General features: G+C 38.9%; 1 protein-coding gene across 2 annotated transcripts; it reads right to left on the reverse strand.

Moving 5' to 3' along the window:
* Positions 1–28,000, reverse strand: micu3a (mitochondrial calcium uptake family, member 3a; the record flags this gene model as incomplete). 2 transcript variants are annotated; one of them, XM_084563785.1, is made up of 15 exons in its annotated part: positions 1–285; positions 1,467–1,624; positions 1,751–1,859; positions 2,997–3,168; positions 3,262–3,356; positions 4,715–4,729; positions 9,189–9,284; positions 12,291–12,332; positions 14,600–14,671; positions 15,708–15,790; positions 16,579–16,626; positions 20,207–20,285; positions 21,217–21,248; positions 22,994–23,141; positions 27,728–27,997. In XM_084563785.1, the coding sequence occupies 15 exons, from the start codon at positions 27,995–27,997 to the stop codon at positions 217–219; spliced, it is 1,488 nt and encodes a 495-aa protein (XP_084419911.1). In that variant the 3' UTR covers positions 1–216. The 2 variants fall into 2 exon arrangements, with proteins under 2 accessions (XP_084419911.1, XP_084419912.1); XM_084563786.1 differs by lacking the exon at positions 4,715–4,729 and having other exon boundaries at positions 27,728–28,000.

Below are 28,000 nucleotides of genomic sequence, written 5' to 3' on the forward strand. Positions count from 1 at the left end.
TATTGTGTGAATATTATGAAAACCCATTCTGTTGATGTGTTGCAGTCAGACCAGGCATTTAGTCTAGACATGTTATTGAAGTCATATTGCAGGCAGAATGTCAAAGGCCTGGGGATGAATCATATTGAGGCTACTGCACTTCTGCATCACTCTCTCAGATTTAAGATAAATACATTTTCAAGAAACATATTAAACTTTGCAGTTAGTTAGTGATACTTATCTGCTTGCCAGCTCCTTCTTCAGACAGGATTTAAAGGAGGTGGCGCGCTCCACAGATTTATAGCCCTGAGATGTCAATTTGACAAACATCATAACAGAGGGGGAAAAAAGTGAGGCAGGAAGATTGTTGAAGTAGGAAGGGAAGATTAAATAAAAGACAGAGAGAAATTAAGGCAAGAGCAGGAAAATGTATGGGAACAGAGAAGAAGAAATGGATTAGAAAGGAGATTAGGTATATGAGTCGAGTAAAGAGAAAAAGAGATACAGGAACAACACTGTTAAAAAGCCAAGACTGTGAGGCCAAGATAGCATCGTACAAAACCTCTATGTTTGTACAATTTGCAGCATACCAGGCAAATTCTAAACTTGTACCTACATCCAATGTACTCCATTCACCTCTGTGAAAGATCTGAACTCCAGTATAGTAGCAAAATCTACCTCTAGAGGGCAGTATGTCATTTAGGAACAATGCCATGAAGTTGCTCAAGATGATTTCCAGTTTAGCTGGGAGTTTTCATCACTTTTAATTTAAGGTTTTACCAGTCATAGCTGACTGTCTTGTATGTGTTGAATTATCACTGGTACTGTCAACATAATATTTTTTCAAAATGTGTAATGCTTGGCAGAAAACTTCAGCCTAGTTAAAATAAAGTTGGATATTGGATTTAGTTTGTGTTTGTTATTGTTTATATACAAAAAATCGGTGTGTCTTCATTGGTGTATTTACTGATTATGAAAGTATATAGTCTTGGAGCTGTTTTGTGCTTGCTCTGGAAATTGAAGCACCTTTCTTTATGTTTCATGTGATAAATTCATACGCTGAGAATTTTACAGAAATGTAAGAGGAGATACTGATCAACCATCCTCCCAGCTCAGATTTGCTGCCAAAACAGCTCAGACTCACCACAACATGAACCTGTGAAGGTGCTCTGTGGTATCTGGTACCAAGACCTTAGCAGCAGATCATTTAAGCTTTACACATTTTGATATGAACTTCTGTTTTGAGTTAGTTATTTACTATATCAGAGAGTGAGCATAATGTTTTGGCTCATCAGTCTATGCTGCTGAAGTAATGGCACTAAATCCTACACCCAAAACTGTCTCTCTGGAGCAGACTATTGGCTTTTCTGTGGAGAGCAATAAAATGGCTCTTTCTTTGTGTCTGTGTTGCTGTGATTTAGACTTTTTAGTGGAGTTCCGTTATGATCTAAGAACAGATTTTTCTCAGCTAATAGAAAGTTCCTTACCCTGGCTCCCCTGTGCAGACGGTCCTTCATGATGCCAATGAACTCCTTGTAGGAGAGCTGGTCATCATGGTCAACATCAAAGATCTTGAAGATGGTGTTTACCAGGTGACGTGTCAGCTTGAGGCCTGTGGCCACATACACCGCTCTTGCAAACTCATCTGGTAGCAGATAATGTGAAAATGATCATTTTGGCTATTTGCTGCTCACAAAGCAAGAACAGAAAACAAAACATCTGTGAGTGTAAGCAAGAAGCCTCAGTATCAGTTCAACATGTTTTTTGGTACCTTGTCCAATGGAGCGTGAAGCAAAATTGTACATCTGCATGGCAATGGCGAAGTCTTCAAGATTGTTGAGAAACTGGAAGAAGGATCTGAACTCATCAAAGGTGATTCCCTGAAACATGAGAGGAAATCATGTGTGAACTGATCCAGGAAATGAGAAGGTAGGAGCACTGAAGAAAACCATATTCTCTGGAGAGGAAGAAGCTCGAAAATGAGAATGATGACCAATCCAGCAAGACACCAAAGAGGGCTTAACAGGCATGCACACAGCATTCCTTGAGGTACATCCACTCTGTTTGAAAAATCCATCAGAAACATTTCAGTGTCACAGCCGATTAAATAAGAAGTCTTACATGAATGGATTGTGTGTGCATGAAATGGACAACTTAAACAGCAGTATTTCATAACCTGAAAGCAATGGCATACAGTCACAATGCTGAAGCCAGTCAAGGTGTAGCTGGTTATTCAGATGGCATGTGATTGTACATTGTAGATGTAACAATGAGGTCAGACCAGAGCATTATTTTCTCTACATTAGGTCATTGTATATTTAATAAAACGAATGACCAAACTTCAAGGCTATACTGACAGTGCTTGGCGCCACAGGCTTTCTGCTGTGAATCAAGTTCAAACCTATAACAGATGAATGAGATTATGTAAAATTTTAAAAGTGCTTAACAAAATGTAGCTTTCTGGGTTTACATGAACAGATGCAGATTAAAATACACTTTCTTGCTGTGTATCTCAACCGACACAACCCTTATGTGGAGAAACGAAGAAGATGGAAAGTGAACTAGCAGGATAGACTGACCAATTGTAATGGCAGGTTGTGTATTGTACGAGGAAGAAACCAACCTGCTTCTTCAATAGCACAAGGAGGAAAGAGGGGACAGAAATAAAGTTGGGTTGCAGAAGGACAACATGTCATAAAAGCATAGATAGATAGATAGATAGATAGATAGATAGATAGATGTAGCTGAAAGTGCTTTCAAATGTGTGTCTGTTTTGTCTGTGTGTATGTGTGAGGTCAAGTGAAGCAATGGAGCACTGAAGTGTGAAGAGCCACAACAGCCTCAGGCAGAGACAACTGTGGGAAATTACAGGTGTTTTCTTTGGCCAGAGGGCAGGAGCACCCATAGACGAGGGAGAAATTTAACAGATGGATAAAGATCAGAAAACCTGTTTGATGTTATCTAAAGTAAAACCACCAGTCTGTGTGTCCCTTATTGTGTGCATGTATGTGCTCTACCTTTTCATCAGGTATACTCTGGCGGACATTCTCAAGGTAAGCGCTGATGTTTTCCACATTGGTGAAACGCAGCAGGATTTTGGCAAAGTCTTCTTCACTGATGGTGGTCATACCTTTAGAGTAGGTCAGAAACTCAATTTCCAGCACCTCCGTCTGGAGGTTATCCATGAACCTGAAAGGCAGAAAGCAAAAAAAATATTTAGTCTATCTAAGATTCTGTGATCTGTTTAAGATTGTTAAGATTAGAACACATTTCATGCTGTACCTGTAGAAGTCATCAAATGTAAGCTCTGCCTTCCCTTTCTTTCCAAAGAAATGGACCAATAGCGTGGTGTCAATTGTGACGCTTTCATCAGCTCGCTATCAAAGGAAGAGTAACAGGACACATGATCAGTGGCTAATTGATAAAACCTTGACCATTGTTGCTGGAGAAGATGCAGTTGGAGGGATGAGTCCATCGGTAATCCAACATGGCCAGGCTATCAAGATGCAGGTTTCTGCTGCACGTGTGCGGCGGATGAGCAATGTCAATCAAAGGAATCAGCTCAGACAAAAAGACGGCGGACATCATTCGATCAAACATATCAGTCTAGGCACCAAAATACCAGTTGTGTCAGTTGTTATTGTTGGTTTTTGAACAAAAAGCAGGGGAATCAAATTAGAAGTGTGGAGCTTTTTTTCCTGTGCACTCTAGACTGGTGAGTGTTGCTGTAGCAGGGTGAAACAAGGACAGAAAGACTGATGAAGACTAGACAAGCGCTCTGGTAGCAGCCCAAGCACAATGAAACAATGAACAGACTCATGCCTGCATTCACTGAGCAAGTGGGAAGGTAAGGATGGGGTAAGAGAGAATTAAGGAGGAATTAGGACAACAAATTAAACAAGTAGAGTGTATTAAACAGAGAGAAACAGATGTGGTCAGAGGAAGAAAGACGTGGGGGAAAGAAGACTCATGGAAGAACATCAATACAGACAAAGATACAACACTGAGCTGCCAACACACACAAACACATTAAAGCCACCATATCCCATGCACCTTTCTGGTAATACCACACGGTCACACTTGAACATAAGGTCATATAACCAACAGCAGAAGTGAACAAAACCCACATAAGCACAGATGCAGAGAATTTGTGAACCCATTCCACCTTTTTCCGTCAACAGAAGAAGAATCTCAGCTGTCAACTTCACAACTTTCTTTGGGTGATTCCTTCTTATTTCGTGCTTAAATAACCTTCTCTCTTACTTCAAGGGTTTGGGAGTGTGTGCTGACTCACTGATCTGGTCATTTGAAAACCATACAATAGGCTTTGGGCAGTTTGACCTGTTTGCTTATCCTCTAATCTGCTAGTTATCACGTCCTTAATTCCTTTCAAGAACAGGGTTACATATGTACTGATTGAGCTGCTACTATTTACCTGTGTTTTTGTTACATAATATGTAATAATATATATGTGGATTTCAGAAAAAGGTGACTGAGAGCAGCTCCAGAAACCACTGAGCCAGCATCAGACTTCAAAAGTCCATCTTTTTGCTCACTGCCTGCCATGCCCCACCCAGCCAACCCCCACATCCAATCCTTGGCCATGCTGAGGAATATATATGCAGACATCAGATCAAGTGGAATCTCATGTCTCTAAGGAGGAGGAGCGTTTATGCCATATACATCATCATCATCATAAATATCATCATCACCACGATGCAATTCGTGGTTCTACCTTAAGGGTAAAATCCTAAAATCCAATGTGGGACGAGAAGAAAATGTCAAACAAGATGACACATGTTTACATATGGAAAAAGTCAAGATATTTCTTATGTTTGTTAGGTGTACGTGTGTGTAAATGTCTATGACAGAGCTGCTGGGGTATTGATGGAAAGAGAAGCAGGCTTTAAAGCTGATTTCCCTGTATTAGAATGATGGAATAATAAAATAAATAGCAGAGATACATCTAAGCAGAAAAAAGTATTCTTTCCTTCTTTCCAAGCTACAAGAAACATTCAAATCAGATTGTTAGTTTCAGTATCTGGTAACTGTGGCATCAGCAGCCAGTATTAGTTAAAGGCAGAAACCAGATAGCAAACATGCCTTCTAGATCCCACTGTAATTGATGCAGACTGGTAACCCACAGGAACAAAAAGTCTTCTGGGAATCAAACATTAAAAGTTAATGCTGTTTTAGGACCACCAACATCAGTTTAACTCCCAACATTTAGTCTGTTTCTGGTTTATTCTGCAGTGTGGGGTTTCAGTCTTTGATTAGGGACATAGGAAGAGCTCCTTCATATAAACACAGACAAACTGAAACAATTACAGACTTATCATTACAGTCTTGTTTTCCGTGTCTCTTTTACTGGGGGGTCTATTCATTAAGCCTCTGATTGTGGACAAATGGGACAAAAATACTTTTGCTCTTTTATCTTTTAACTGACGCATTACTTGATGTCTTTATGACAAATGAGCTGTTCATGCATCTAGACAACATCCAGGTGGTGTGTCTGTGCTCTCTTCCTTAGGTGGATCTCCCTTAGCTTCTTTTTCTATTTTCTCTTTCTCTTCTGAGTTTAAAAAAGTTCAGTAAAAATGTATGTAAAGATATTCTTATGACTCTTGTAGATGTCTAATTGTGGTTGCAGTAGCTTATCGGCTGATCAGTAGAGATTCTAACTGCATAAAGTATAATTTAAAATTGGTCAGGATGTTTTAATGACAACATTTAAAAAGCACAGTTACTGAAGCCTGAAACTGGAGTTTAACTTTGGTAATGGTGATTAATTGAATTAATGGAATTGTGCAAACTAGTAGCAGAGAAATTACTGAGATTTGGACGCTATACTGTTCTGCTCACTACATATAAATACATTAACTAAGCAACTAATTAAAAGAGCATTAATTGATTATTAACCACATGGAAGTAGATGTACAGGCTGTAAACCAAACATGAACTTACACAGGGACTATGGTGAACATACAGTCATGTTTCCAGCCACTTACAGAATGTATATCTAATATTTATCTGTCTTCTTGTCCTCTGGTGTTGCGCTGGTAATGTGATAATCACTACCCGCTGCAGTTGAGCAAAACAATATAGTTATGCGCTGAAAACCCAAAACACTAGAGGTGAAGGAAAACTTCCAAATCATAGCAATTAGTTTTTGGATTCAATACCACGAGTGACATTAATCTATTGTTAAGATAACTTCAAATATTGATTAGAGCAGCTTTAATCATTTCATGATGATTCCAAGCAGTAACCTGTTTATAATTATAGCTCAGCATAATATGAAAATATCATGCTGTTTCTCATTTACTTTGGCTTTTGCTTGTTTTTAATCCTACCACAACTAATGATTTTTATCCCACATATCCAACCAAAGAAAAGGTGTCTTTGTCAGTCATCTTTGTCAGTGCATAGTTTTTTTGTTCTGCTTCCTTCGAGGTAGACGTGATGTCAAACTGATCACAACAAGCTTATCGTTCCTGGAAGTGTGGCAGCACTGGTGTGAGCTCATCTTCCCCGTGACAACGTAATGATTACCACGCCTACGAGGCACGAGCCAACACCTGGTGTATGCATGTGTCTATTTATCCATCTGTGTGTTTGTGAGCTTCAAGTGCCTTTGATCGTGAAGCAGAGGGTAAAAACAGTAATTACTGATGTAAACGCTAAACGTTCTTCCTCCTCCCTCCCTTATCTGTGAGTAATACTCCAGAGGAAGAGCTCATTGTCGGTCTTTAGTCAAGTCAGTCAGACTGTCAGTCAGTCACACCTTCCAGGGTTAAAAACAGCTAACCCTCTTTCCCCTTCTCACGACCTGTTCATTTTTCAGCATGCACCTTTAGCCCCCACCTTCTTTTTCTTTTCCTTTCTTTCTTTCTCTCCAATCACTTTTCTTCTCTTATCTTGCCCCTCCTCTGATTACTCTGATTTCCTTTCTCTTCATGCTACCCGTCAGTACCTCCTTCAGCTGACAAACAGAGGTGATTTGCTCTTTCCTTCCCTCCCTCTGTCTTTGCCTGTCAGCCAGTCCCTCCTTCTCCAGACAAAAGCAAAGAGGTATAATGGTGACTAATCTGTTGAGTAAACACATCTTTCTCTAAATACAACCTGCTTCTTTCTTTTCCCCTAAATGTACTTCCCAAACCTCTTCTCTTCTCACCCACTTTGTTCTTGGGCATTTGTTCTGTCTGCTGACCTGTGTCATCTTCTTTAGGCCTCTTTCACCTGTTTGTTGACTCTGATTTTATCTCTTTCTTTTCTTCACCCTCATGTTTTCTACTTATCTGATCAAGGGCTCTTATAGATTTGTGTTACTCTTTCCCTGTGTGTGTTCAATTAATTTCATTTTATACAGTCTTTAATAGCTCTCTTTCTTTTTATTTTCCTTACTCCTCATTCCTCTCAGTCTGACTTGTCTGTTCTGTCCATCTTACATCCCGGCAGATGAAAGGCTGCTCAGTGTAAATACAAGGTCAGCCCCATTACACTCCACTGTCATTACCTCAACCTCAGCTTCCGCTGCCACCACAACACACAGCCTGTAATTAGTTGGCAAGCCTGCTACTGCTATGTTAGCTATGATTAATTATGACCCATCTTTATCAGAAAGACAATTGTAGAAACCGGGGAAAAGGTAAACAACTACAAGATGTATTGCTGTTGAAATTAAGACACCATACAAATAGATCTTCAACTGGTTGTTCCTCCCTCACCTGAACGTTCCTCTAGTGCCAACGTGAGGTCAGGATTGAGGTTTTTCACTTATATATCTCGGAAATTATTGGATGAATTGTCATTAAGTTTGTAACTGACATTTAATATTCATTCACCATAGAAAAATAGAATTTGATCTTTGTCTACAATATACTTAAGTTAATGTGCAAATTTGCAAATTCTTGTATTCTGACATGTAAACTAAGATGGCAAACATGGTATGTTAGCATGCTGACATTAGCACCACCATGACTATATACAGCCTCAACAAGCTACTAACTTAGCTAAACTCTTTTTCTATTAATTCTGTCCAGCATTACTCGAATGTGTGTTAAATAACAAGTAATATGTCTATTCTTGGAAGTAAAAACTTTTGAGGGTTGTGTGAAGTCTATGCTAGCCACGTGCTGTTCAAGTCAACCTTTTGGTTAAGAACTGCTGAGTGCTACGTTTGACATATTTTTTTGTAATTCAAAGTTCAGAAATAAACCAATAACTTGTGAATTCTATGTGATTTTATAAATGAGCATGCAGTTCTGTTATCTTTTTTGTATGTGCTCTGCAGTTCCCCTTCTTACCAGTGTCATTTAACATTTGTGGTGCAAAGTGAGAAACAAAGACACCAAAGCTACAACACTAGCAACAACAAAGGACAGATAACAAGGCACAGATACACATACAAAGCTGAACGAAGAGACCAGTCAAAGACAGGAGGCAGGTGAGAAACAGAACAGGTTACTAGAACAAAACAATTACAAGATCTGTCATTTGACATTAATGGGCTGGTACTGTTGCACGGAAATTAAAAAAAAAGTTTAAATGATTTGAAAGTATTGAAAGTATAATGAACGGGAACAAATACAAAGAGGAATGGTTGAAAAATGAATAATGTCATCTTATTATGTCACTTATTACTGAAATAATGAAATGTGTGAGAGTGGACAGAAAAGTCCAATGTTTGGAGGAGGCTCAGATTATCACATTCAAATTCACAGTGTGTCAAATAAAGAAAGAAAATGTCTTTTTAAGATTAGGAGAGGTTGATTGGGTGGGCATACTGAATTAATTGCAATGATTTCTTTTAGAGCTCATCTTAATAAAAGAAAAAGAAAAAGGAGCTGGGGGAAAGAACAAGTTTCTACACTACAGAGGCATAGTAGGAATAAGGATAAGGAACACATACACAGCAGAATAATGTGGGATAAAAAGAGGAATGATAGGAAAGATTGTGAGGTATATCTAGTAAAGGCTTCAACACATGATTGCTCAACATGTTCAAGACGTGTTAATTTAAGGCTTCAGTCTCAGATTCCTTCAGATTCCTGGTTTTATTCTGACCAAGCCTGATGCTGATGAATTACTCTGGCCCTATGGCAGATCTTTTGATTATCTATTTTAACTGGATAGGACTAAAAGGAAAGAAAGAGTGATGGGTGAAGAAAGGAGGGATGATGGGACAGAGAATAGTTGGATCTGTGTACCTCCGCCAGGTCAGAAAACAGGACTTGACTGGCGCTTCGCCTCAAAACGTCCCAGTAACTCCGTGCCACAAACTCCTGACTCTCTTTTTTTAGCACCTGTAGGAGTGGTCAAGCAGGGCCAGGGTCAGTTCACCTCCACCAATCCAGGAAGTAAACTTCCAATATTCACTCTATCAGTTTTCTTTCTATACAGACATTTTCAGATAGTTGTCTTTCTGAATTTAAATTCAAACATAGCACAAACACATATCAATCAATAGTACCGTTAAAAACAAAAAACAAAACATATTAAAAATATATTTAAAAAATCTTCTTGATTCATTCTGGCACTGACTAATATCCCCAACATATGAAACCCCATCTATTCTGCTAAACCAAATGAGACAGAACAAACAAACAATTAAAAGTAAAAGAAAGTCCCCTCCCATAAAAAAACGACATGAAAATCACTGTATCCATTTAAGTTTTTTGATTCAATTTACTCCAAGCACCAGGCACATAAACATGTTATTAAAAAAGGAAAAGGAAAAAGACTGAGGAAGGAATTATGCACAAACAGTCCTATTCTATGAATCCACGTACATTACAGATAAAAGATGCTGGTTACAGAAATATATACTATTAAACTAAAATCACCCAAGGACTGCTGATGCTTTACTATATTTTGTATAGTTTGCCTAAGTGCTGAGTCAGCAAATAATGTGAGCAGATTCCCCTTTCAAACCTACAATATTATACCAGCTCTGTTTATGGCGACAGAAAACAGCTGGTTGTGTTAGTATGCATTCTACCTTAATAAAAGCCTAACACAATGCTGAGCTCCTGACCACCCACCTCGTCTTTCTCTCCAGGGAGCATGCAGCGGCGGCCATTTTAACATGACCCTGCACCACTCCTAACTTCACAGTGACAATGTAGCTATCCATCACAACACTGACAGGGCAAGGAGTGTTTGTGTGTGTGAGTGTGTGAGCGTATGTGTGTGTGTTTGAGAACGAGAGAAACAGACAGAGAGAGAGTAGGAAAGCTCATAGTTCAAACAGAGACTAGTGGCTGGTAGCCAACAGTGACTGGACGGCATATATCATCCTGACATTTTTACTACACTGGAGTCCATCTCTATTTGAAATATTTATTACAACCCATGGTACGGGAACATCTATGGTGATTACCAATATATCTCAGGGGAAAATATGAGCAAATAATGACCTAAAGGCAGTTATTTTTATTAATAAGTAGATAAATGAGCTTTATTTTCATAGAAATTCATCAGTTCAACAGTTAAAAAGCAATCTGTTCAATTTCAACGGACATACATGAAGTGTTTGCTCTCTTTATAGTAGTAATGTTAATGTGCTCAGACAATTAAAACAAGGTTCTGTCTGTAACCTAGGCCTCCTCAATAAAAATCTCCTGTTCTCTCTCTATATTAACAAACCTCCCCCCAAAAGGAACACACACACACACTGCAAAACAAACAGCATGCACTCTAAAACGGTCTAAAGTGGACAGTCTGATTGTGTTTAGAGCTTCGGAGTGTCTCAAGTCGTTCTAAATTACATCACTCTCTTTTAGTAAGAGTTCATCTCTCCTGACCCCTTAAATCTATTACTCCTTTTCTGCCATTCCTCTGTCCATTCATCCCACCCTCTGCCATCATCCCTCGATCAATCCATCAGCTGACCTGACAGATGGACACCCTTTCCTGAGTCTTTCTCTATCACCCTCTCTCTTTTCATTCATCCTTTCAAGGAGCTGGCAAAGTACATTTTACTGATGACAGAGGATCAGCTGGGCAGGGAGAGGGTTAAGGATTTTTTAAAGACCAGGTCAGGGGCATTAAACACTGTCTACACAGTGGCCTGATATAGTTGACATTTACACCATTGAAAAATACCAGACTTCCCTGAAGCCCAAAAAAAACCCCATGAGATTATTTATTTGTAATTATTATAAGTGGTGCAAAATGAAATATCTCATACGTCCCAATCCAATCACTGCTCTGTCCCTTGTCTTCCCTACAACTGTAATTTCATAACAGCATCAATGTATTTTTGTACAAGTAGTGATATGATTATTTGCTTCCTTGTTGTGAGTTAGATAAGAAGATACATGCATCCGATTAAATCTGAAGCTAGATTGACCTTGGCTTAGCATAAAGGCTGCAGGCAGCAAAAGACGACTAGGCTTTAAGGATTACGCAAGATACAGTCCCTTAATTTGTGAAATTCTATGGACACACCAAACCAATGATATCGAAGAGCTACAGGTAACAACGGCTAAATGTCACCAGTCCAGTGCATTTGAACACACCACTAGGACATCAGCCAACAGAAAGCAAGCTGCCACATATGTCTTGCACCTGTTTGAAAAGAAATAACTCTTCATGCTAGCAGGTGGCAGGAGTCTGTATTCAACCTTCAAAGGAAGTACAACCACAGCTGGGAGGCCAGGAAGCAACAAACCATCATTGATCAGTTGGTCTACAGGTTATTCATGCTAGATGGTCATGTCATACTGAAAATATAAGTGTATTTAAATGTTCAGAATTTCAAGATGTCAAATATCTAGAGAAGTCTGTGTAGAAGTCTCATGCACTGGTTCTCTAAACTGAACTTCCAATCAGAGAGATCTCTCCAACCGAATCACTCTAAATTACAGCCCCAGACACTGAACAGCAGCCCTACACTGGCTTGGTGTGTTACGACCCTTAAATCCTTGCAAGGCCAATTTTGTGGGAACCAATGTTTGTTGTTTCTTTGGTAACTAGCTGCTTGCGAAATGTGAGTGATACCCATCTCACCTGATTCTTTGTGTATTTCAAAAACTTTGAACTTTTTTTACCTACTGCTCCGTTGTAACATTGAGAAGTACAAACCTCAAACAATTTGTACTTCTGCTGAAATACAGAGAAATTTTTCCTCTGTATTTCTCTGTACTTTCCCTTTTGTTAGCAATATGTTAATTCCTTATCGTGCTTGCAAAACTGTGAAGGATGAAGAAACCCATACAGTTGTCTGATCCTCTGTTCATCATTTACTTTCTTTATCTATTCAAAGAGCAGAAAAAGGAGACTATGTTGTTATGGTTTTGGATACATACGCTGTTCATGGGGGCAACCTGATATCCATAGAGCTGCATACTCTAACACACAGAGAGAGACATGAGGAAGAGAAAGAAGAGGACAGAGCATGCAGTCAGAGAGGAGGAGAGAAGGTAAAAGATATGTTAGTACATGCAAGGAAAGAGGATGTGTCATTTTCAACACATCTATGATTACATTTCAGAATACACACTTTGCTTTACAACACTGTTCACTGCACCACACAGAGGGTGTGAGATGATGCATGTGAAGGAAACTGTAGAATTTCCTCAACCTTTATTTCAGATTAAATGTAAATGTTATAGCTGGTATTTCAGCTCATCTAAATGTTTTTTTTCTGATAGATTTTCTATTTTCACTTCAGCATAAGAGCATGACTTTAACTGTTAAACAGTACATTCTCTACTGATGTCTTTAAATGAGTAACCAGAAAGGGCTTTTTCATCTGCAAGAGAAGGATGATAAAAAAATCTACATTTTTAAAATGCTAAATGTAGATAAGCCAGTACTAACCAATGGGGGTTTTGACGGCAATAGTTATACCTTAATTTGCGGCTTTACTAAAACTGTACATACATCTACTAAGATTCATAATTTACACACAAAACAAAAGCAAATATTTCTGCTAAGGAGCCCTCAGTAAGATAGATGTAATAATTAACCAAACGTCACTGTTAAATTACCTTAAACATATGTTAGCTATTTCACCACTACTGTATTTTAGCTATAGCCCAACAAATACAATAAGTCAGCACCCATATATCTGTGAATATATGTGATTAGCTAATATTGAACCAGCCATGTCGATTTATGGGTGGCTATATTTCTGAATGTAGGCTTGATAGATTATTAAGTCCTTAAATATGAGCTGAAAGGCCGTCAAGTCTGTCGCTGTAGATATAAAACACATGGCTGACATAAGCAGTAGCAGCAGTATTGCAAAGTATATAGTTTCAATCACAGGAGTGCTAAGACACAGTAAAAATGGAAGAGACACTACATTGTTAAAAACAGTTTCTAGGCAGCATGCTCTCTAAAGTAGTTACATGAAAGGTTAACTTTCAAATCCGATTAAATACAGATGACAATTAACTTGCATTATGATGTGTCACTTTCAACACATCCACGTGTACAACGTCCACATGTACAACACGTATCTCACCTTTCAGTAACCTTAAAAAGTATGTTGTGGTACTTCACGAGCCTGTTCAGTCCTTGCATTAAGATCCAATCTGGGCGATCCGTTCATGTAAAACACAGGTGTGAACACCCCCAGGACCACATATGGAGGTGGTCTGGGTCACACCTGTCTGCAAGTGTCCACCTTTGGTAGTGTGACAGCAATGCATCCTGGGTCGCATTAAAGACCGCCTATACTCAATAGAGGTGCTCCTGCGACAGTAGAGTTTTGTCTCATTCATTCAGAAAAAAAAAAACACATGACCGCTGTTATAAATCTATTATAAATGTTAATCTGAAAAGGAAATAGCACCATAAGTGATGTTTGTTCATTAGTAATGAGAACCTTTTAATATTTTGTCCTTGTAGTTGTTAGCTAACTAAAAAATAAAATAAATAACTCTAAGTAAGAATTTATAAATGAAAGTATTCAATATGAGTACATGAGTGTGATTGTGTGTTAAGTACTGATGCGGTCATGCTGATGCATAAGACGCCATGTGTGGTTAAGTCGCCTGGAGATTACGGTGCGTATGGAAACTTCCAATTTTGGAGTTATAATCTGAGTTTTGTGCAGGTCCAACTAACGTCAGGGCGGAGATCAATAAATAATAACTTAACGTGTGTGCCAAAGTCATGACCTACACACAAAACAGCGCTCTGCTCGATTCTGGAGCAGCAGTAGAGATCCATTAAAGACAGCAGCTGTTAAAATATTCTACTATCCCCCAGATGATGTTGGTGTTTATTTGCATACAGAGCGTGAAACTGAGATCACACTGCGAACACTCGTACCTAAAGCTGGCCACATGCGATCGAATAGCTCAGATCAGATCTTAATGCAAGGTCTGAACAGGCCCTACAATTATGATGTATTAAAAGGCCATTTTTAAATTGCCTGTAAAACAATGTTTACTTTTTAAGGTTATAGTAGCCTTAATAAAACCAGGCCATTTTAGATCTTTGTATATCACTGATGGCAGCAGCATTGCGGAAGTCCATATCTATATTGAGTATCCATGGCTGTTTTGGCTGTATTATGGTTGAGTATCTCAGTATATGGATTTCAGTAAATCCATCCTCACAGCCATGTACTCCCATGTCCCTTGTCCATTACCAAGTTTCTTACCAACTGTGCCGACTTCTCAGCGTCTCCTTTCCTTCCTTTCTTCTCATTTTTCTTTCGGAAGATCTCCTGAAGCTGTAACAAGAGACGGGATGAGGCCAGATCTAAAGCGCTACTGGAAGCTTAAATCCTCGCATGTACAAACATTCACACAGTTCACGAGGTCATTCACTCTTTCATGCAGGTCTGTGATGTGATTCAAGTAATGGTCTGTTGGCAACATGATTAAGAGAGTGTTGGTTTCCTAGTTTGACACTGGGAGTGATTTATGGTCACGGATATTAAAGGGCAAATCAGTGCTGCATCCAATATGACAGAAAACAGCAGCTGCACTGCATCCAGTCATGTGGTTGTTTGTTTGTTGTGTTTGACATTTTTTCTATTTTAAACAGATAAAAATACTTAATTGAAATCAAATAAATACTTTTTTATTAATTAGAATTAATAATGACTAAACTAAACTAACTAACTAAACTAACCACTAAATCAAACATAATCACCAATAAGATTTCTGGAGAGAACTCAAGTTGAGTTTTTAAAAATAAAAATCTGTGACTGCTAAAGTCACTTGTTCGGCATCCATTGCCAAACCCTCGGTGTGGGAATTCTTTTTCTGTCCCACACCTGCCTGCTCCCACAGGATTTTAAACCATTACCACTCCCTCTTGCTGATGTGCCATCCCACTCCCACCAGCCTCCACTGAGATTCTGATCCTTTCCTGCCTGGAGCAGTGTTTTTTACTTTAAAATCTGTTGGCCGAGTCCCACAGGGAAAGTACCACATGCACAGTCCTCAAGGAAATGTTGTTTAATGGGCTACCTTTAGAAATTGTGGACTCTTTTTCCTTTTTCAAATGCTTTAAACTTAAAAGTACCAGCTCCATCTCAAGCTGAAATATCAAACATCAGAGCTGCAGATTTATTGTTTATTCAGATCTGGAAATCTCAGAGACGACTGCAGTGCCATTACAATGAAAAAAGCGTTGAGTCTTGAATTTTTTAGTATAAAATTTAATCTATTTTCAAAGGAAAAGCTTATATCTATAATCATGGATTTTTACTTTACAGTGACTATCACTGGATTCTCTTTTTCTCAGTATCAACGACTCACCACCAAGAACTCCCTCTTGTCCACCATCTGGTTGCCGTCCGCATCAAACATATTGAAAGCAATCTTAAAGCCAGCATGAGGCTCTGGAGAACAGAGAGGGAAACACATAGGGTGAGTGTGTGTGTCTGTTTGTCAAAGGCAATTTTAAATCTATAAATAGAAAGGACAGAACTGGCACAGATAGGAGGCAGAAGGGGTGAGAGACTGTAGTGAGGCCTACAGTTAACATTTACATTCATCCACCGTATACCACTCTACCATTTTCTCAGTTTAAACACAGCTGCACATCTACAAGATCAGATAAAGCTATGGACAGCATACATGCAAAATTAGTATTATTTATGATCTTAACAAATGCGTGCTGTCTTTACAGAAATGTGATCCTTATTTTTCTTTATCTTCACCTCTGAATTTTAGGCAAACATTAATTACAATGAATAAACATTGATGAACATTAACATGGACACGGGGCAAGTTGATTGCAAAATGTTCCTGCAGTTTACATTTTATTCAATTCAAAATACTATAATAAAACATAAAATAGTACTGAATACTGTGACAGTTTGGTTTTCTGATTTTTTTTTTAGAAGTGAAAGACTTTTTATGTGAGGTAAACAAGAGCAGCGATAGTACGTTTTGAATGAGTAAACATTGATAGCAATGCCCTTATTTATGTCTAAATTTTAATTTTAACAGTTTAAAAAAGGTTCAGCTGTTTTCTGTTTCTTCAAAAAATAAAATAGGCCACATGGCATAGTTCAGAATTTTTCCATAGCTAACACTGTTCTCAAAAAATGAGAATAAAACAATGCTAACAGAAAGAAAGTTGATAAATAAGTGAAGATGAGGTTAAGTGACTGAACTGACTCACTTGTCAGGATGCAGAGCAGGAACAGGTACTCTGTGTATGAGATGATGCCTAGACATTAGATCAAGACAGAGAGAGTTAAGGAAAAGGTCACATTCAACACACACAATGTTTACAGATGTTCAAAGACTGTGGGCCTCCTGAGCCTCGCACACAGACACACACACTAACACACATAATCCCTCCTTTCATGAAGATAGCATCTTAAAATGTGTCTTCTCGAAGCGGAGCTGCCAACATTTGGCCACACACAGTTTCTTCTTCTTCTACACCCGAAGTGTCCAAAGTAAAGAAGACACTGATGGTGTGTGTATGTGTCTGTGTTTGGATAAGCAAGTGAAAAATGTTTTAGGAGGTGATCCTTTCTTGCCTCAGGCACATTTAGGAATCTTTGTAGCTCCATCTCAGCTCTCCTTCCTTCTTTTTCGCTTTCTGTCTGATCGTTCAGATAGTTCAGGGTGACTTGCTTGAGTGTTACGGGAGACTGCTTTCCCATTTCTGAGTGTGTGTGAAGGTGAACATGACACCAGTCAGAGCCAGTGTGAGTCTTGTGTTTTACTGACGCTTGACTGTTTTGTAAAGAGGAGCTGGTTTGGAACTGAATTATCTTTTCTCTGTGTAGCCTGAGCTCTGCAAAGAGCAGAATATACACCGTGAAGCTACTCAGGTTTCTACAATACAGCCTTCACGCGTATACTGCCATACGTTCAGTGATGAATCAATAAAGAAAAAGCTGGGATAATGTTGTTCAGGTGGAAATTATTAAGAGAGAAACAACTCTTATTCGAAATCAAAAGATATATGATTTTATTTCAGCCTAAAATTGTGCTGATCACCATTATCAACTCTATCTTCAATTGCACCTGAGGTTACATACAAAACTTCAGCGATAGTTTCGGTGTTAAACATGAAGCTTCTTGGAAAATCACCTTTGATTCAAGACCAGAAATCACTGAAATGTCAGCTGCATCATTAAACACTCCTCAGTTTTGGTTTATTCTTTATAAACTTTCCCACTCAGCGGGTTAAAATGCTTCAACTGCAAATCATATATTTCTTGTATTAACAAAGCGGTGCTGATCCCATTTAGAATTAAAAACCTAAATCTTCAGTCCTTTTCATTGTTCAGCTGTTTTAATTAACTGGTTTACAACAGTCCCAACAAATCTAACTCTCAACCTCCCACAAGAAGCAGATGTTTTTAGCTCACTGAAATTTATAGTCAACTTCCTGCCCAGCATGAAAAAGCATAGAGACACAGTTTAAAGACGAAATGGATGAAAGTAAAAAAATAAAAATAAAACAAAAAAGACAACTTTTGTTGTATAATGTCTCAACTGGCTTTACAACCCTGGGAAGCTGTAAAAAGAAAATATCCTAGTTTTATTAAAGCCAGTTTTACATAATTATTTTCTTATAAATCAATGGGTAAAAGGGCATATGAATTAGAGCAAACAAAAAGTCATCAGTGACAGTGACAACATAAATTCATTGATTTGTGTAGAATATGTCGTCGAGTGCTAATGTTTACGTCTGTCCACATTTATGGCGACCAGAGACAGAGACCCGTTAAGTTCAACGCTTGGTAAAAATGAAACATCCCACCAATGTATCATAGCTGCTACAAGCGAGCATCTCAACAGAGAAGATCCACCTCAAATCAACAAGACAGCACTTACACTCCAGGTGGGTGTTGGCAACCTTTTGCAGGTGAATAGGTTTATTTTTTAGTGGTTAACCACAGGATTCATTTAATTTTCATTTCATTCGTTTTAATCATTTATGGAGTAATTAAAAAATAAACACTCAAATTACTAATATTTTTTTTCAACCCTAATATGAACAGAAATGTGGGGTTTGTTCAAACGTACATATGTGGTCTGCTTGAAATATGACATGATACACCATCATGGCATTACATAAACTGTAACAAACCATTAAATAATGATGATTTTTGATATCCATCCAGTGTTTGGCCGTACTTGCATTATTCTGGGTTTGCCTGGAGCCCATCCAAAAAGCCAATTTTTGGGTAAACCTGAAAGGTCACCACTCAATCACAAGGCCAACACTGGAAGACAAATAACCATGGTCAAATCTACACCTATGGCAAATTTAAAATCACCAAGTCACCCCAGAGAAAACCCACTCAAGCTAAATTAAACATGCATTATCCACACAGAAGGGCCTGGGCTGACCTTGCAGTAAATGTCCAACATGGTAACCTTATAATCACTTTTACTTAAACTCCTCATTCTACTGAATTCATCCAGTGTTTCTAAGTAATAACATCACAGTGCTAGGTAACTGTGTGAGTCATTGAAAACCAGTACTGACATATTTTACAGACACACTCAGACACACTCAGTAAACAGTATTCAGGCAACACTGTGCATTCCTTCGTCTGACATGCAGCTCTGTCATTCTCCAAAAACCAAAGCCATTCCAAGGATTTGAACTGTCCTCGCTCAACATGGCATGAAGAGGACAGCATGTTCTGACATCAACACATACACACTCACCCGAAGGATGGCAACTTACATATATGTGAATGAACGAATGAGAGGTTTAGAGAGAATAAAAACATATGGTGTGTGTGTGTGTCTTGGCAATGTCCCAACAGAAACACCAATAGACAAGTACTAAAGTACAATAAGTATATACTGTAAGTTCAATGTCCCCTTACCATGAAGACAAACCTTTTTCTTTGCTCTTACACTACATCCATATCTTAAAATCCCCCCTCTTCTTTTAGATCTTGTTATGCACTTTTCTTAGTATCTCTCCATTTCTCTGAGGAAAAAAAAGGAAGAATACCATACTCCTGGACACTTTCCCTACAGACTTAATCAAACACAAACATTAGTTACAAGCTGAACAACATACTTCTGTTATTATGGTAGAGGAAGAGAGGGGATGCATCACACATGGTGTGCTATATTTAGCATCTCCCAGTGTGTCTGTGTAATTATCACTACGGGGACTCAGTCCCAGACTGTGTGATTCCTCTGTCACATACTCCTGAAGCAAAAGCTTAATTAGGCTTTTCTTCCTCTTTCTCTCTTTGGTGCTGTACAATTTGTTCTCTCCCCAAATTAAGTGAGAGAAGCGGAGAGAAGAGGAGAGGAAAGCATTTTTTCAGGAGGTTGCTTGGCTGTAACAAGGGACAGCATGGAACCAGCCCCAGATTAGAGACACCTATAGTGACACGCAAACTTACAATTACTATTTATACACACATCAAAAGATAAGCCTGTATAGATGTGCACACGAACAGAAATGAAAAGCTGCAAAAATCCAGTAAAATCTCTAAAACTGCAAGACTTTTTAAATTTTTAATACAAAAAATAAACGAGTTCAAACAAAATTCCATAAACTGTATTAAATATGGTTATATAAAGGGTAAAAGCTCTGACAGCTAGACAGCTGACACTCACTGACCTTGTTATTATCTGAGTGTGCGTTACGTATTTACTCTGATAACAATAAAAACTGAAAACAGCATTGAAGAGTCATTAAGTCTGCATGTGAGTGAGCATGTAGGGGGGCTAAGGTTGCTTTGTGTGGCTTTGTATGTATGTGTGTGTGTGTGTGCGTGTGTGTGTGGGTGGGTGGATTTGTTCTCTCTGACCTCGCTCTCTCAGGTTACGGAACAGTTTGGAGGATCCTCTCCAAACCGGGGGAGTGTCTGACAAGATCTTCTCCAGCTCCTGATACACATAGAGTAAAAAGTAAGATGCACTGTAAAAAACACAAAAACTTATTACAGCTTACACATCCATCAGGAAATTAATTCTATGGTTGGCACCAACATTTGTGTGCATTTAGGTGCAGCTAATATGTGGAATTGTTTCCATATTTTAAAAAATGTGGAGACAAGGGTGATTGTATTGAATATGATTTCCATTTTATTGATTCATATAAGATCAACAACAATACGTTGTTTGAGGGTTTGTGTAAATGGCCACCAAGACTGTGCTTTTAAGAAAATGAAGTAACATAAGAATGTCATGGATGAACATGCATTTTTTTTAAACTATTTTGGTGCTGTTGGGTTATGTCTGTGTGGATTCCACTTTTTTGTATTTTATACTCTATTTGGCATACGTACTTTAAACCAACTACAGAGGCCAGTGGTACCAACATGTAGTGCATGGTTGTCTACTGTTAAACAGCTAATCAGTCTCAACATGGATGTTAAAAAAAAAAATGCAAAAATGAAAACTCGGTTTTAAATGGTTTGCAAATGTATTCAAATATTTGCTATGGCTACAGAATACACAATGCCTTTGGTGCACAGCACTGAACTATGTTTACACGAAAACTCCACAGGGTTCCTTTCAACCCAGCAAGCAGTGATATGTTGTGTTTCCTGTATTTCCACCAACAGAACAAAAAGAAATCTACCATGATCAACAGCACTGTCAACAACATGATTGAAGCAAAGCACCATGAGTATGGAGAGTATATACTGACAATGATTTTACATTTACATAAAGAAATGATCCAACAATACTAGAAGAAAAAAGCAGGATTTTCACTGTGCAGTGTATAAAAAGCTGTAACAGATGTAACATGCATCTCAGATGTCTGCCTGAAACATGGAGCAGGAGAAAGAAGGATTTAGAGTGTGTCTCCCACCTGTTTGGTCAGGGACCTCCAGGGCCTCTTGTCTGCCAGGGAACGAGACAAAAGAGGAGAGAAGAAGAAGGGAAAGAAGAGAAGAGAGTTTGGGTGGGCTCAGTCAGATAGCATCTGTATGATCTAGAAATGGGTCTTAATGTGGCGGGTACAGTCACAACACACACACACACACAGACACACTCTCTGTATATACACTGTCATCATCACAGGCCCATTTGTACCGTCTAAAGTGCCCCGTGCTTGTCTTTGTAGTACACGGAATGTCCCTGTAAAAGCACATACTACTTTTGTTCTGTTTTATACAACAAAGTTCATCTAATTCAACTTCAAAGGGGGCATTAGAGTATGTCGGCTGCCGAGAGGGTATGTGCGGCTGTATCGTATGTCAGTGAGGCACGGGTAGATGTAAACACACACATACAGGTGCACGGTTTGCACGCAATTCAATCAAATGGCCACTGAAGAAAGAAAATCTATTTTTTTTTGTGAAAACCAATAGTTTTAGATAGTTTTAGAGCAGCAAAGGGCAGATTTAAGATGATAGTCTAGTTTAGGTATTTAAAGGGTAAGAAATGGATAACAAATGGAATGTGTGTGTGTGTGTGTGTGTGTGTGTGCGTGCGTGCATGTGTGTGCGTGTCTGACTAACATTAACCTCAGACTAAACAATAGCTGTAAAGCCATCTGCTTTGAGGCTGCCTGGCCGGGGCTAATCTGTTACGACTGGCAGCAGGCTGACATGAACTGCACATTTAAAATGTGTTTAAACCCAGAATTTTGAATGCAGATCAAAGATAAAGATCCAAAAACGTAAAAACAATATATTTCATTTATTGAATGCATGTCCAGTTCAAGCTTCATTAACTGAACCACTTTGTAATGTTCAACTACTGAACTCTGGTCAGGATAATTATAAAGTCTACACCGTCAGGTAAAGGATGAAATTGAGTAAGTAAAGTAGGAAGTGAGTTTGCTGTGGAACAAATAAGATCTTAATTATACGTCATCAGATACAAATGTAATAAAGTAAAAAATCTTGATACAAATCAAGTACGAGCTACAAGTTTTTTTGCACTATAAGCGACTGCCTCTATTTTATTACCATTATTACTATTACAACACTTTAAGCTCCCTTTATGTTCATTTTATTTTAATTCTTACTTACTACTTCTTGACATGCTTATTTTAAAAATCCTGCTCATACCTTTTTTGGATGTGCTGCTAAACTGAGAGTCACCACACAAAATGTAATTGTGCAATCTACAATGACAATAAAGTGCCTACCACCATCAAACTAAAAATGACATAAGATTTGACGTAATGGTACACTTTTGACAACTATATCCCATAAATAATAAATGATAATAATAAATTCATTAATTCATTTTCTGTAAGCGCTTGTTCTCTGGAGGGTCGCGGGGTCTGCTGGAGCCTATCCCAGCTGTCACCGGGCGAGAGGCGGGGTACACCTTGGACAGGTCTCCAGTCTATCTAACACAGATAGTCAGACAACCATTCACACTCACACTCACACCTACGGTCAATTTAGAATCACCAATGAACCTAACTAGCATGTCTTTGGACAGTGGGAGGAAGCTGGAGTACCTGGAGAGAACCCACACAGACACACTCCATGCAAACTCCACACAGAAAGGCCTCGGATGGAATCAAACCCAGAACCTCCTTGCTGTGAGGCATCAGTGCTAACCACCACGCCACTGTGCCACCCTATTAACCAAAGTTGCAAAAGCTCATTTCTACATTTGATACATACTTCTTGGTTCACTCATGGTAACTGACTCAATGAAGTTCTGCGGGGTCATGTACAGCTGTCCTTCGTACTCCACAGAGCTGAACATGCGGAAACGATGCTCATGGGAAGACATGTACACATCTCCTTCCTCAAAGTCAAACGGTCGTGCCTGCATAAACATAAACCCAAAATAGAAAAAACAAAATTTACAGTTACCCTGTGGCTTCTTTAATCAGCAACTTAAATAAGCTCTGTCAAAGTCAAAACAAATGATTAGCGTTCTGTTTATTAAAAAATGTGACACCACTACTGATATTTAGAAGGTCACATTCAGTGATAGTATCAGTACATAATCTGTGCATGTGTTTTTACTATTCAACCATTATATTTGACTTTCAGAACAGAATACCCTACAGAGATGGGGGATTCATTCCTGACAGTGGTCATAGTTTGAATATGACATCCACAGTTGTGATAGTTCTCTTTATAGATAGCCTCTCATACAGACAACAAACTCTAAACTGTTTGTGTCTCTTCACTGCTTTTGAATTTCTATAATGAGGAGATCCATCTATTCTTGGCATCAGTTCTCTCCATTTAGCTCTCTGAGATTAAAAATAGAGTCAGAACCTCTGGCGCAGTCTTATAATGTTATAAGAGAAGAACGGGGGCACACACACACAAATACTTTGTCACTACTTTCTACTTGATTACCATCTCTCTCTCTCTGTGTGAGGAGCCAGGGCTTCAACTTGATTAGCTGCAACGCTGGAGAGCCACTACGCCAACATACTCTGCTGCATGAAGCTGTGTAATTAGCAGAGCTTTCCAAATTTAAACCTGTTTGGCCGCAGGCCCCAGCACACAGAGGTTCCTGCTCAGCTCAGCTAACATGCTAATGAGCATACAGATTCATTCATAAACCTTTGATGCTGCCTTCACCAAGGGGGCTTTTGAAGGCATGAATAGGAGATGAGTGCTTGGCTCCATGGGAATGCACTGTAATCAAGTGTAAGAGCATAGATACCCATGGCTCTCTCACTAATGAATGAAGTTTAGAAAAGTTCTACAAAGGCAGCTAGGTTCACTTTCATTACATTATGTAAAACGTGATGTAAGATCCCTAGAATAAATCATTTAATGGTAGTGATATAAAAGTGCACTCCATGTGGTTCACTGTGTGCTTGTGTAGTTGTAATGTCATGTAGCCACAACTAGAAATGTTCCTTTTGTCTGGATCTCCTGACTGCACAACAGATGCTCCAGGTGTTTTCCCCTTGGGCAACTTCGTATTTTCCCTTCACAGCTGCAGTTCTTTAACCCCTCTCCTGGGCTTTCTCCATTAATCTGTCTCTTAAAATTCCCTGTGTTCCTTCTTGATATCAAGTTTACTTATTTTAGTTCACTTGTATTATAGTATTACCTTGTCAGACCAGGTTCAAGAAAACATAAACCAGCTCTTGAGATCAGGTCAGAAATTGCTTACACTATTCTCAATTGCTGAGCAATATTCACTTCCACAAAGGAAGCAGCAGGTTTTCTCACGTGTGATGCTGCTTTAGTTAGCCTCTTAAAGGGGAAACCCACCAATTTTACACATCTACTTCTGTTTAGAGGTCACTATTTGTGGCTAGAGACAGATGATGGCAAATGATGGCAACTGAAAAGCAGCCAATCAGCTAAACTTGCTCCAAGTCACCTCATGCGTCTGGACTCCTTATTGTCTGTTCTCCTAAATCCAGGTCTCTGAAGCCTCAACTGACCCAACTGACTGGTTTTCTTATCGCCCGAATCTCTGTCTTGTTTTCAAGAATGTTACAACTTAGGTTTCTCTACGTCTTTGTTACCTATCCATAAAATTTCTTATATATCTTTACTGAATCACAGACTGCTGTGTTTCCTTTGACCCACTGGAGCTATCAAGTTCCCAAAGTTAGTGGCTATCTAACCATCTACCCCCCCCCCCCCCCCCCCTTTCCCATGTAAGATGTAGCTTGACTTCTAAACTGGCAAGCCATCTTTCATCCCAGTGTCCAAACAAGTAACTTTGCTACCCCTGGCCGCAGTGATGATATACCATTACATTTCCAAGCTGCATATATTTCACTAGTTTTAGATGGGTTTGCTATTAAGACTGGTCTCAGTTCACTAAATATTTCAATAAAGATTTCATCAGTATTACATATTTTCTGGAGCCTAATAGTTACAGCATGTGTGAGATATCTGCATCATCTTTTAACCTTGAGTTGCATGACATTCCTCTCTCTTGCACCAATATTGGCCCAAAAGTTATCTTTCAAACATTTCATGCCTTCTGTTGATGTATGTCCTATCTTATCTTGTGTTTTCATTTTTTTTTTTTTTTTTTTGTAATTTGAGTTCTACATTGTATTCTACAGTGTCTCCACTACTTCCACATGTCACGCTATACAATCTATACAAGTGGTCTTTTTAAATGTTAAGCAATGGTATTGAATTGTCATTTATGTTCATGCCCTTTAGCAGCACATTACAAAACAAGTTAATGTTGTTCTAGTAATGTGTCACAGCTGAGAACTACAGATCACCACAGTAACTTGGTCAGGGTTATACTTTGTGTCTATCTCTGTGAATTTATTGGTTTTCATGGTCAGGGATGGGACATGCATTTTCTGTTTCATGCACAGAAATGACAAATATGTACCCATGGTAGATAAAAGTTAACATCCATTTCAAGGTGCTCTGAACAAGAGGATTCCAATCGTATCCTCCTCAAAAGGACCTTTCTGTATAATGGGCAATTTTATCTAGATTATTTTTTTACATCCAATAGATCTGGCTGCTTTTCAGCAGAAACAAATACGTTTCTCTAATATGTCATCTGCATTGAATGCAATTGGAATGCAATCTAAGACGATGGTCCTACACTAACTCTCGGCTTCATTAAGGTTGTTGTATTCAACCTTTGTTTTAAAACAACTGAGAGAGCTTTTGATTTGACTGTGCTTTCATTTTGGAGTGTGGGCTTTGTAGTGCTGTTGAACAGTATTGTGTTGTACACTGAAGACATCACAGCCCAATAGTCATGACAAGTTTCTGAGATTGAACTCAATTGTAAAAAATTAAACTTAAATGAATCCAGTAACTGGACTTTGTGTGAGCCTTGGTTGTGTGGTCAATGTTCATTTAACTCATGTCTTTAAGTTCTGAGTTGAAAAAATAAATGCTGCATTTTTGAACTAACAAGATATGAGTTGAATCTGTCTGAAGTTTAGGTAAACTTTAAAACTTGCCATTAATCATTGAGATGAGAAATCTAAGTAGTGCTCTCAACATACAATGGCAATTGATAAGAATATAGTATAATTGAAATACTGAGTAATTGTGAGTTCATTTGAAATTATTTTTTTTTTTCAATGGATAATGTGGTAAATGGCAAATGGTCTTGTTTTTATATAGTGCTTTTCTTGAAAATCATTGAAACAAGAAATGATCATTAATTATAACTTTTTGAGTTGAAACAGAGGTTTTCTTCAGGTTGAGTTTACTCACATTTTCAAGGCAGTATCTTTTGTTTCTAAGTTTTACCGACTTGATATGTATTACAGTGTACCAACACATGTTTCTATTATTTTGACAACCCCATTTTAGTAAGTGGGTTAGGCTAAATAACAGAAGCAATCCAATACATTTATTTAACAGTACCACAAACTAGACCCTCCAAAATGATCATATAGTTGAATTACCGCCTTTCTTGCACTATTTCAACGTAAACTGAACATTGTAACGGTCATGAAGGGGGTTATTACTGCAGGACTGTTATGTTAGAATGCCTTCCTTTTTAAGAGTGTACCCAATGAACTGGAACGTGAATGTCTCACAGTTTTAGTTACTTTTCAGAATACTGAAACAGAATGTAATAAATAATAAATTATGATGTATATATATTAAACTAATTTGCAGTATTTAACATTACCCCAACCTTTATTAAATAAACTATTGCACTTGAATTCAGCAATAATTTTCCTAAACTATTACATTATAGAGAATATTACATAGATGTAAATCAGCTTTACTGACTAAGTATATATATTCACACACAAGGAATTTGTGTAACCCATACTATACGGATGGAGCAGTCAGTGGCCATATAAGGGGCCTGGGGAACAGTTTTAGGGGTTAGATGTCTTGCTCAAGGGTATACTCCTTGGCACTTCAGCTTGGATAAAGAGGGGATTCAAACCTGTAACAATTACTCTAGCCATTAGGTTACAGTTCTCATTCTGTAATGGGTCTTCTCGCATATTTTTATGTTTTGTTATGTACTGTTACTCCAGTCAAATTTTACAATATGACCTTTATTAGTAAAAGTATTTCCTGAGTGACAGTAGCATCCTTGGCTTGTTGTCATTTCAGCACCAGCACGAGCGGAGAGCGCCATTCCCGCGTCTGCGCGCGCACACCGACGTCCTGCAGCCAAACAGTGAGCGCACTGTTTCCACTGGGCGTTGTGGGAATGAGTGACACAGTTCATCCGCCCGAGAGAAAAACATTAAAAACTGCCAGAAACACCATGGCTACTGGACACAAACAGGCCCGCCAGCCTGGGCCTGTGTCAGTCTAATCTCCGTGGAAGGAGACGTGAAAATACTCTGCTCGTTTCACTCCGCAGTCCTCCACACCGGGGCCCCTGTGTCAACATTTTGGGCTAACAAACTACCACCATACGAAAAGCACTACATGTTTCCAATCGCAGCCGCAGTGTCAGCCTCCTACCTTCTCTTTTGCTTCAACGGTGGGGATGGACGGCAGCAAACCGTTGATGCTGTGCCTCCTCAGCCTCATCACCTTCCTGCCTCTGTCGCTCCACATATCACCGTAGAAGTAAAGTGCCACGGCGCCCCCCGTTGCAACGCACATCCCCATAGCCAGGCGCCTTCGTGTTCCCCCTCCACCGGCCGTCTGACCGCCGAGCACTTCGTTTCTCGCCGCCGACCAGAGGTTGAGTTTTCCGGCCAGCGCTGCCACTCTGCGGAAAGCGGCCATTGC

Source organism: Chelon labrosus (genome assembly GCF_963514085.1).
Source record: "Chelon labrosus genome assembly, chromosome: 2".
Taxonomy (NCBI): Eukaryota; Metazoa; Chordata; class Actinopteri; order Mugiliformes; family Mugilidae; genus Chelon; species Chelon labrosus.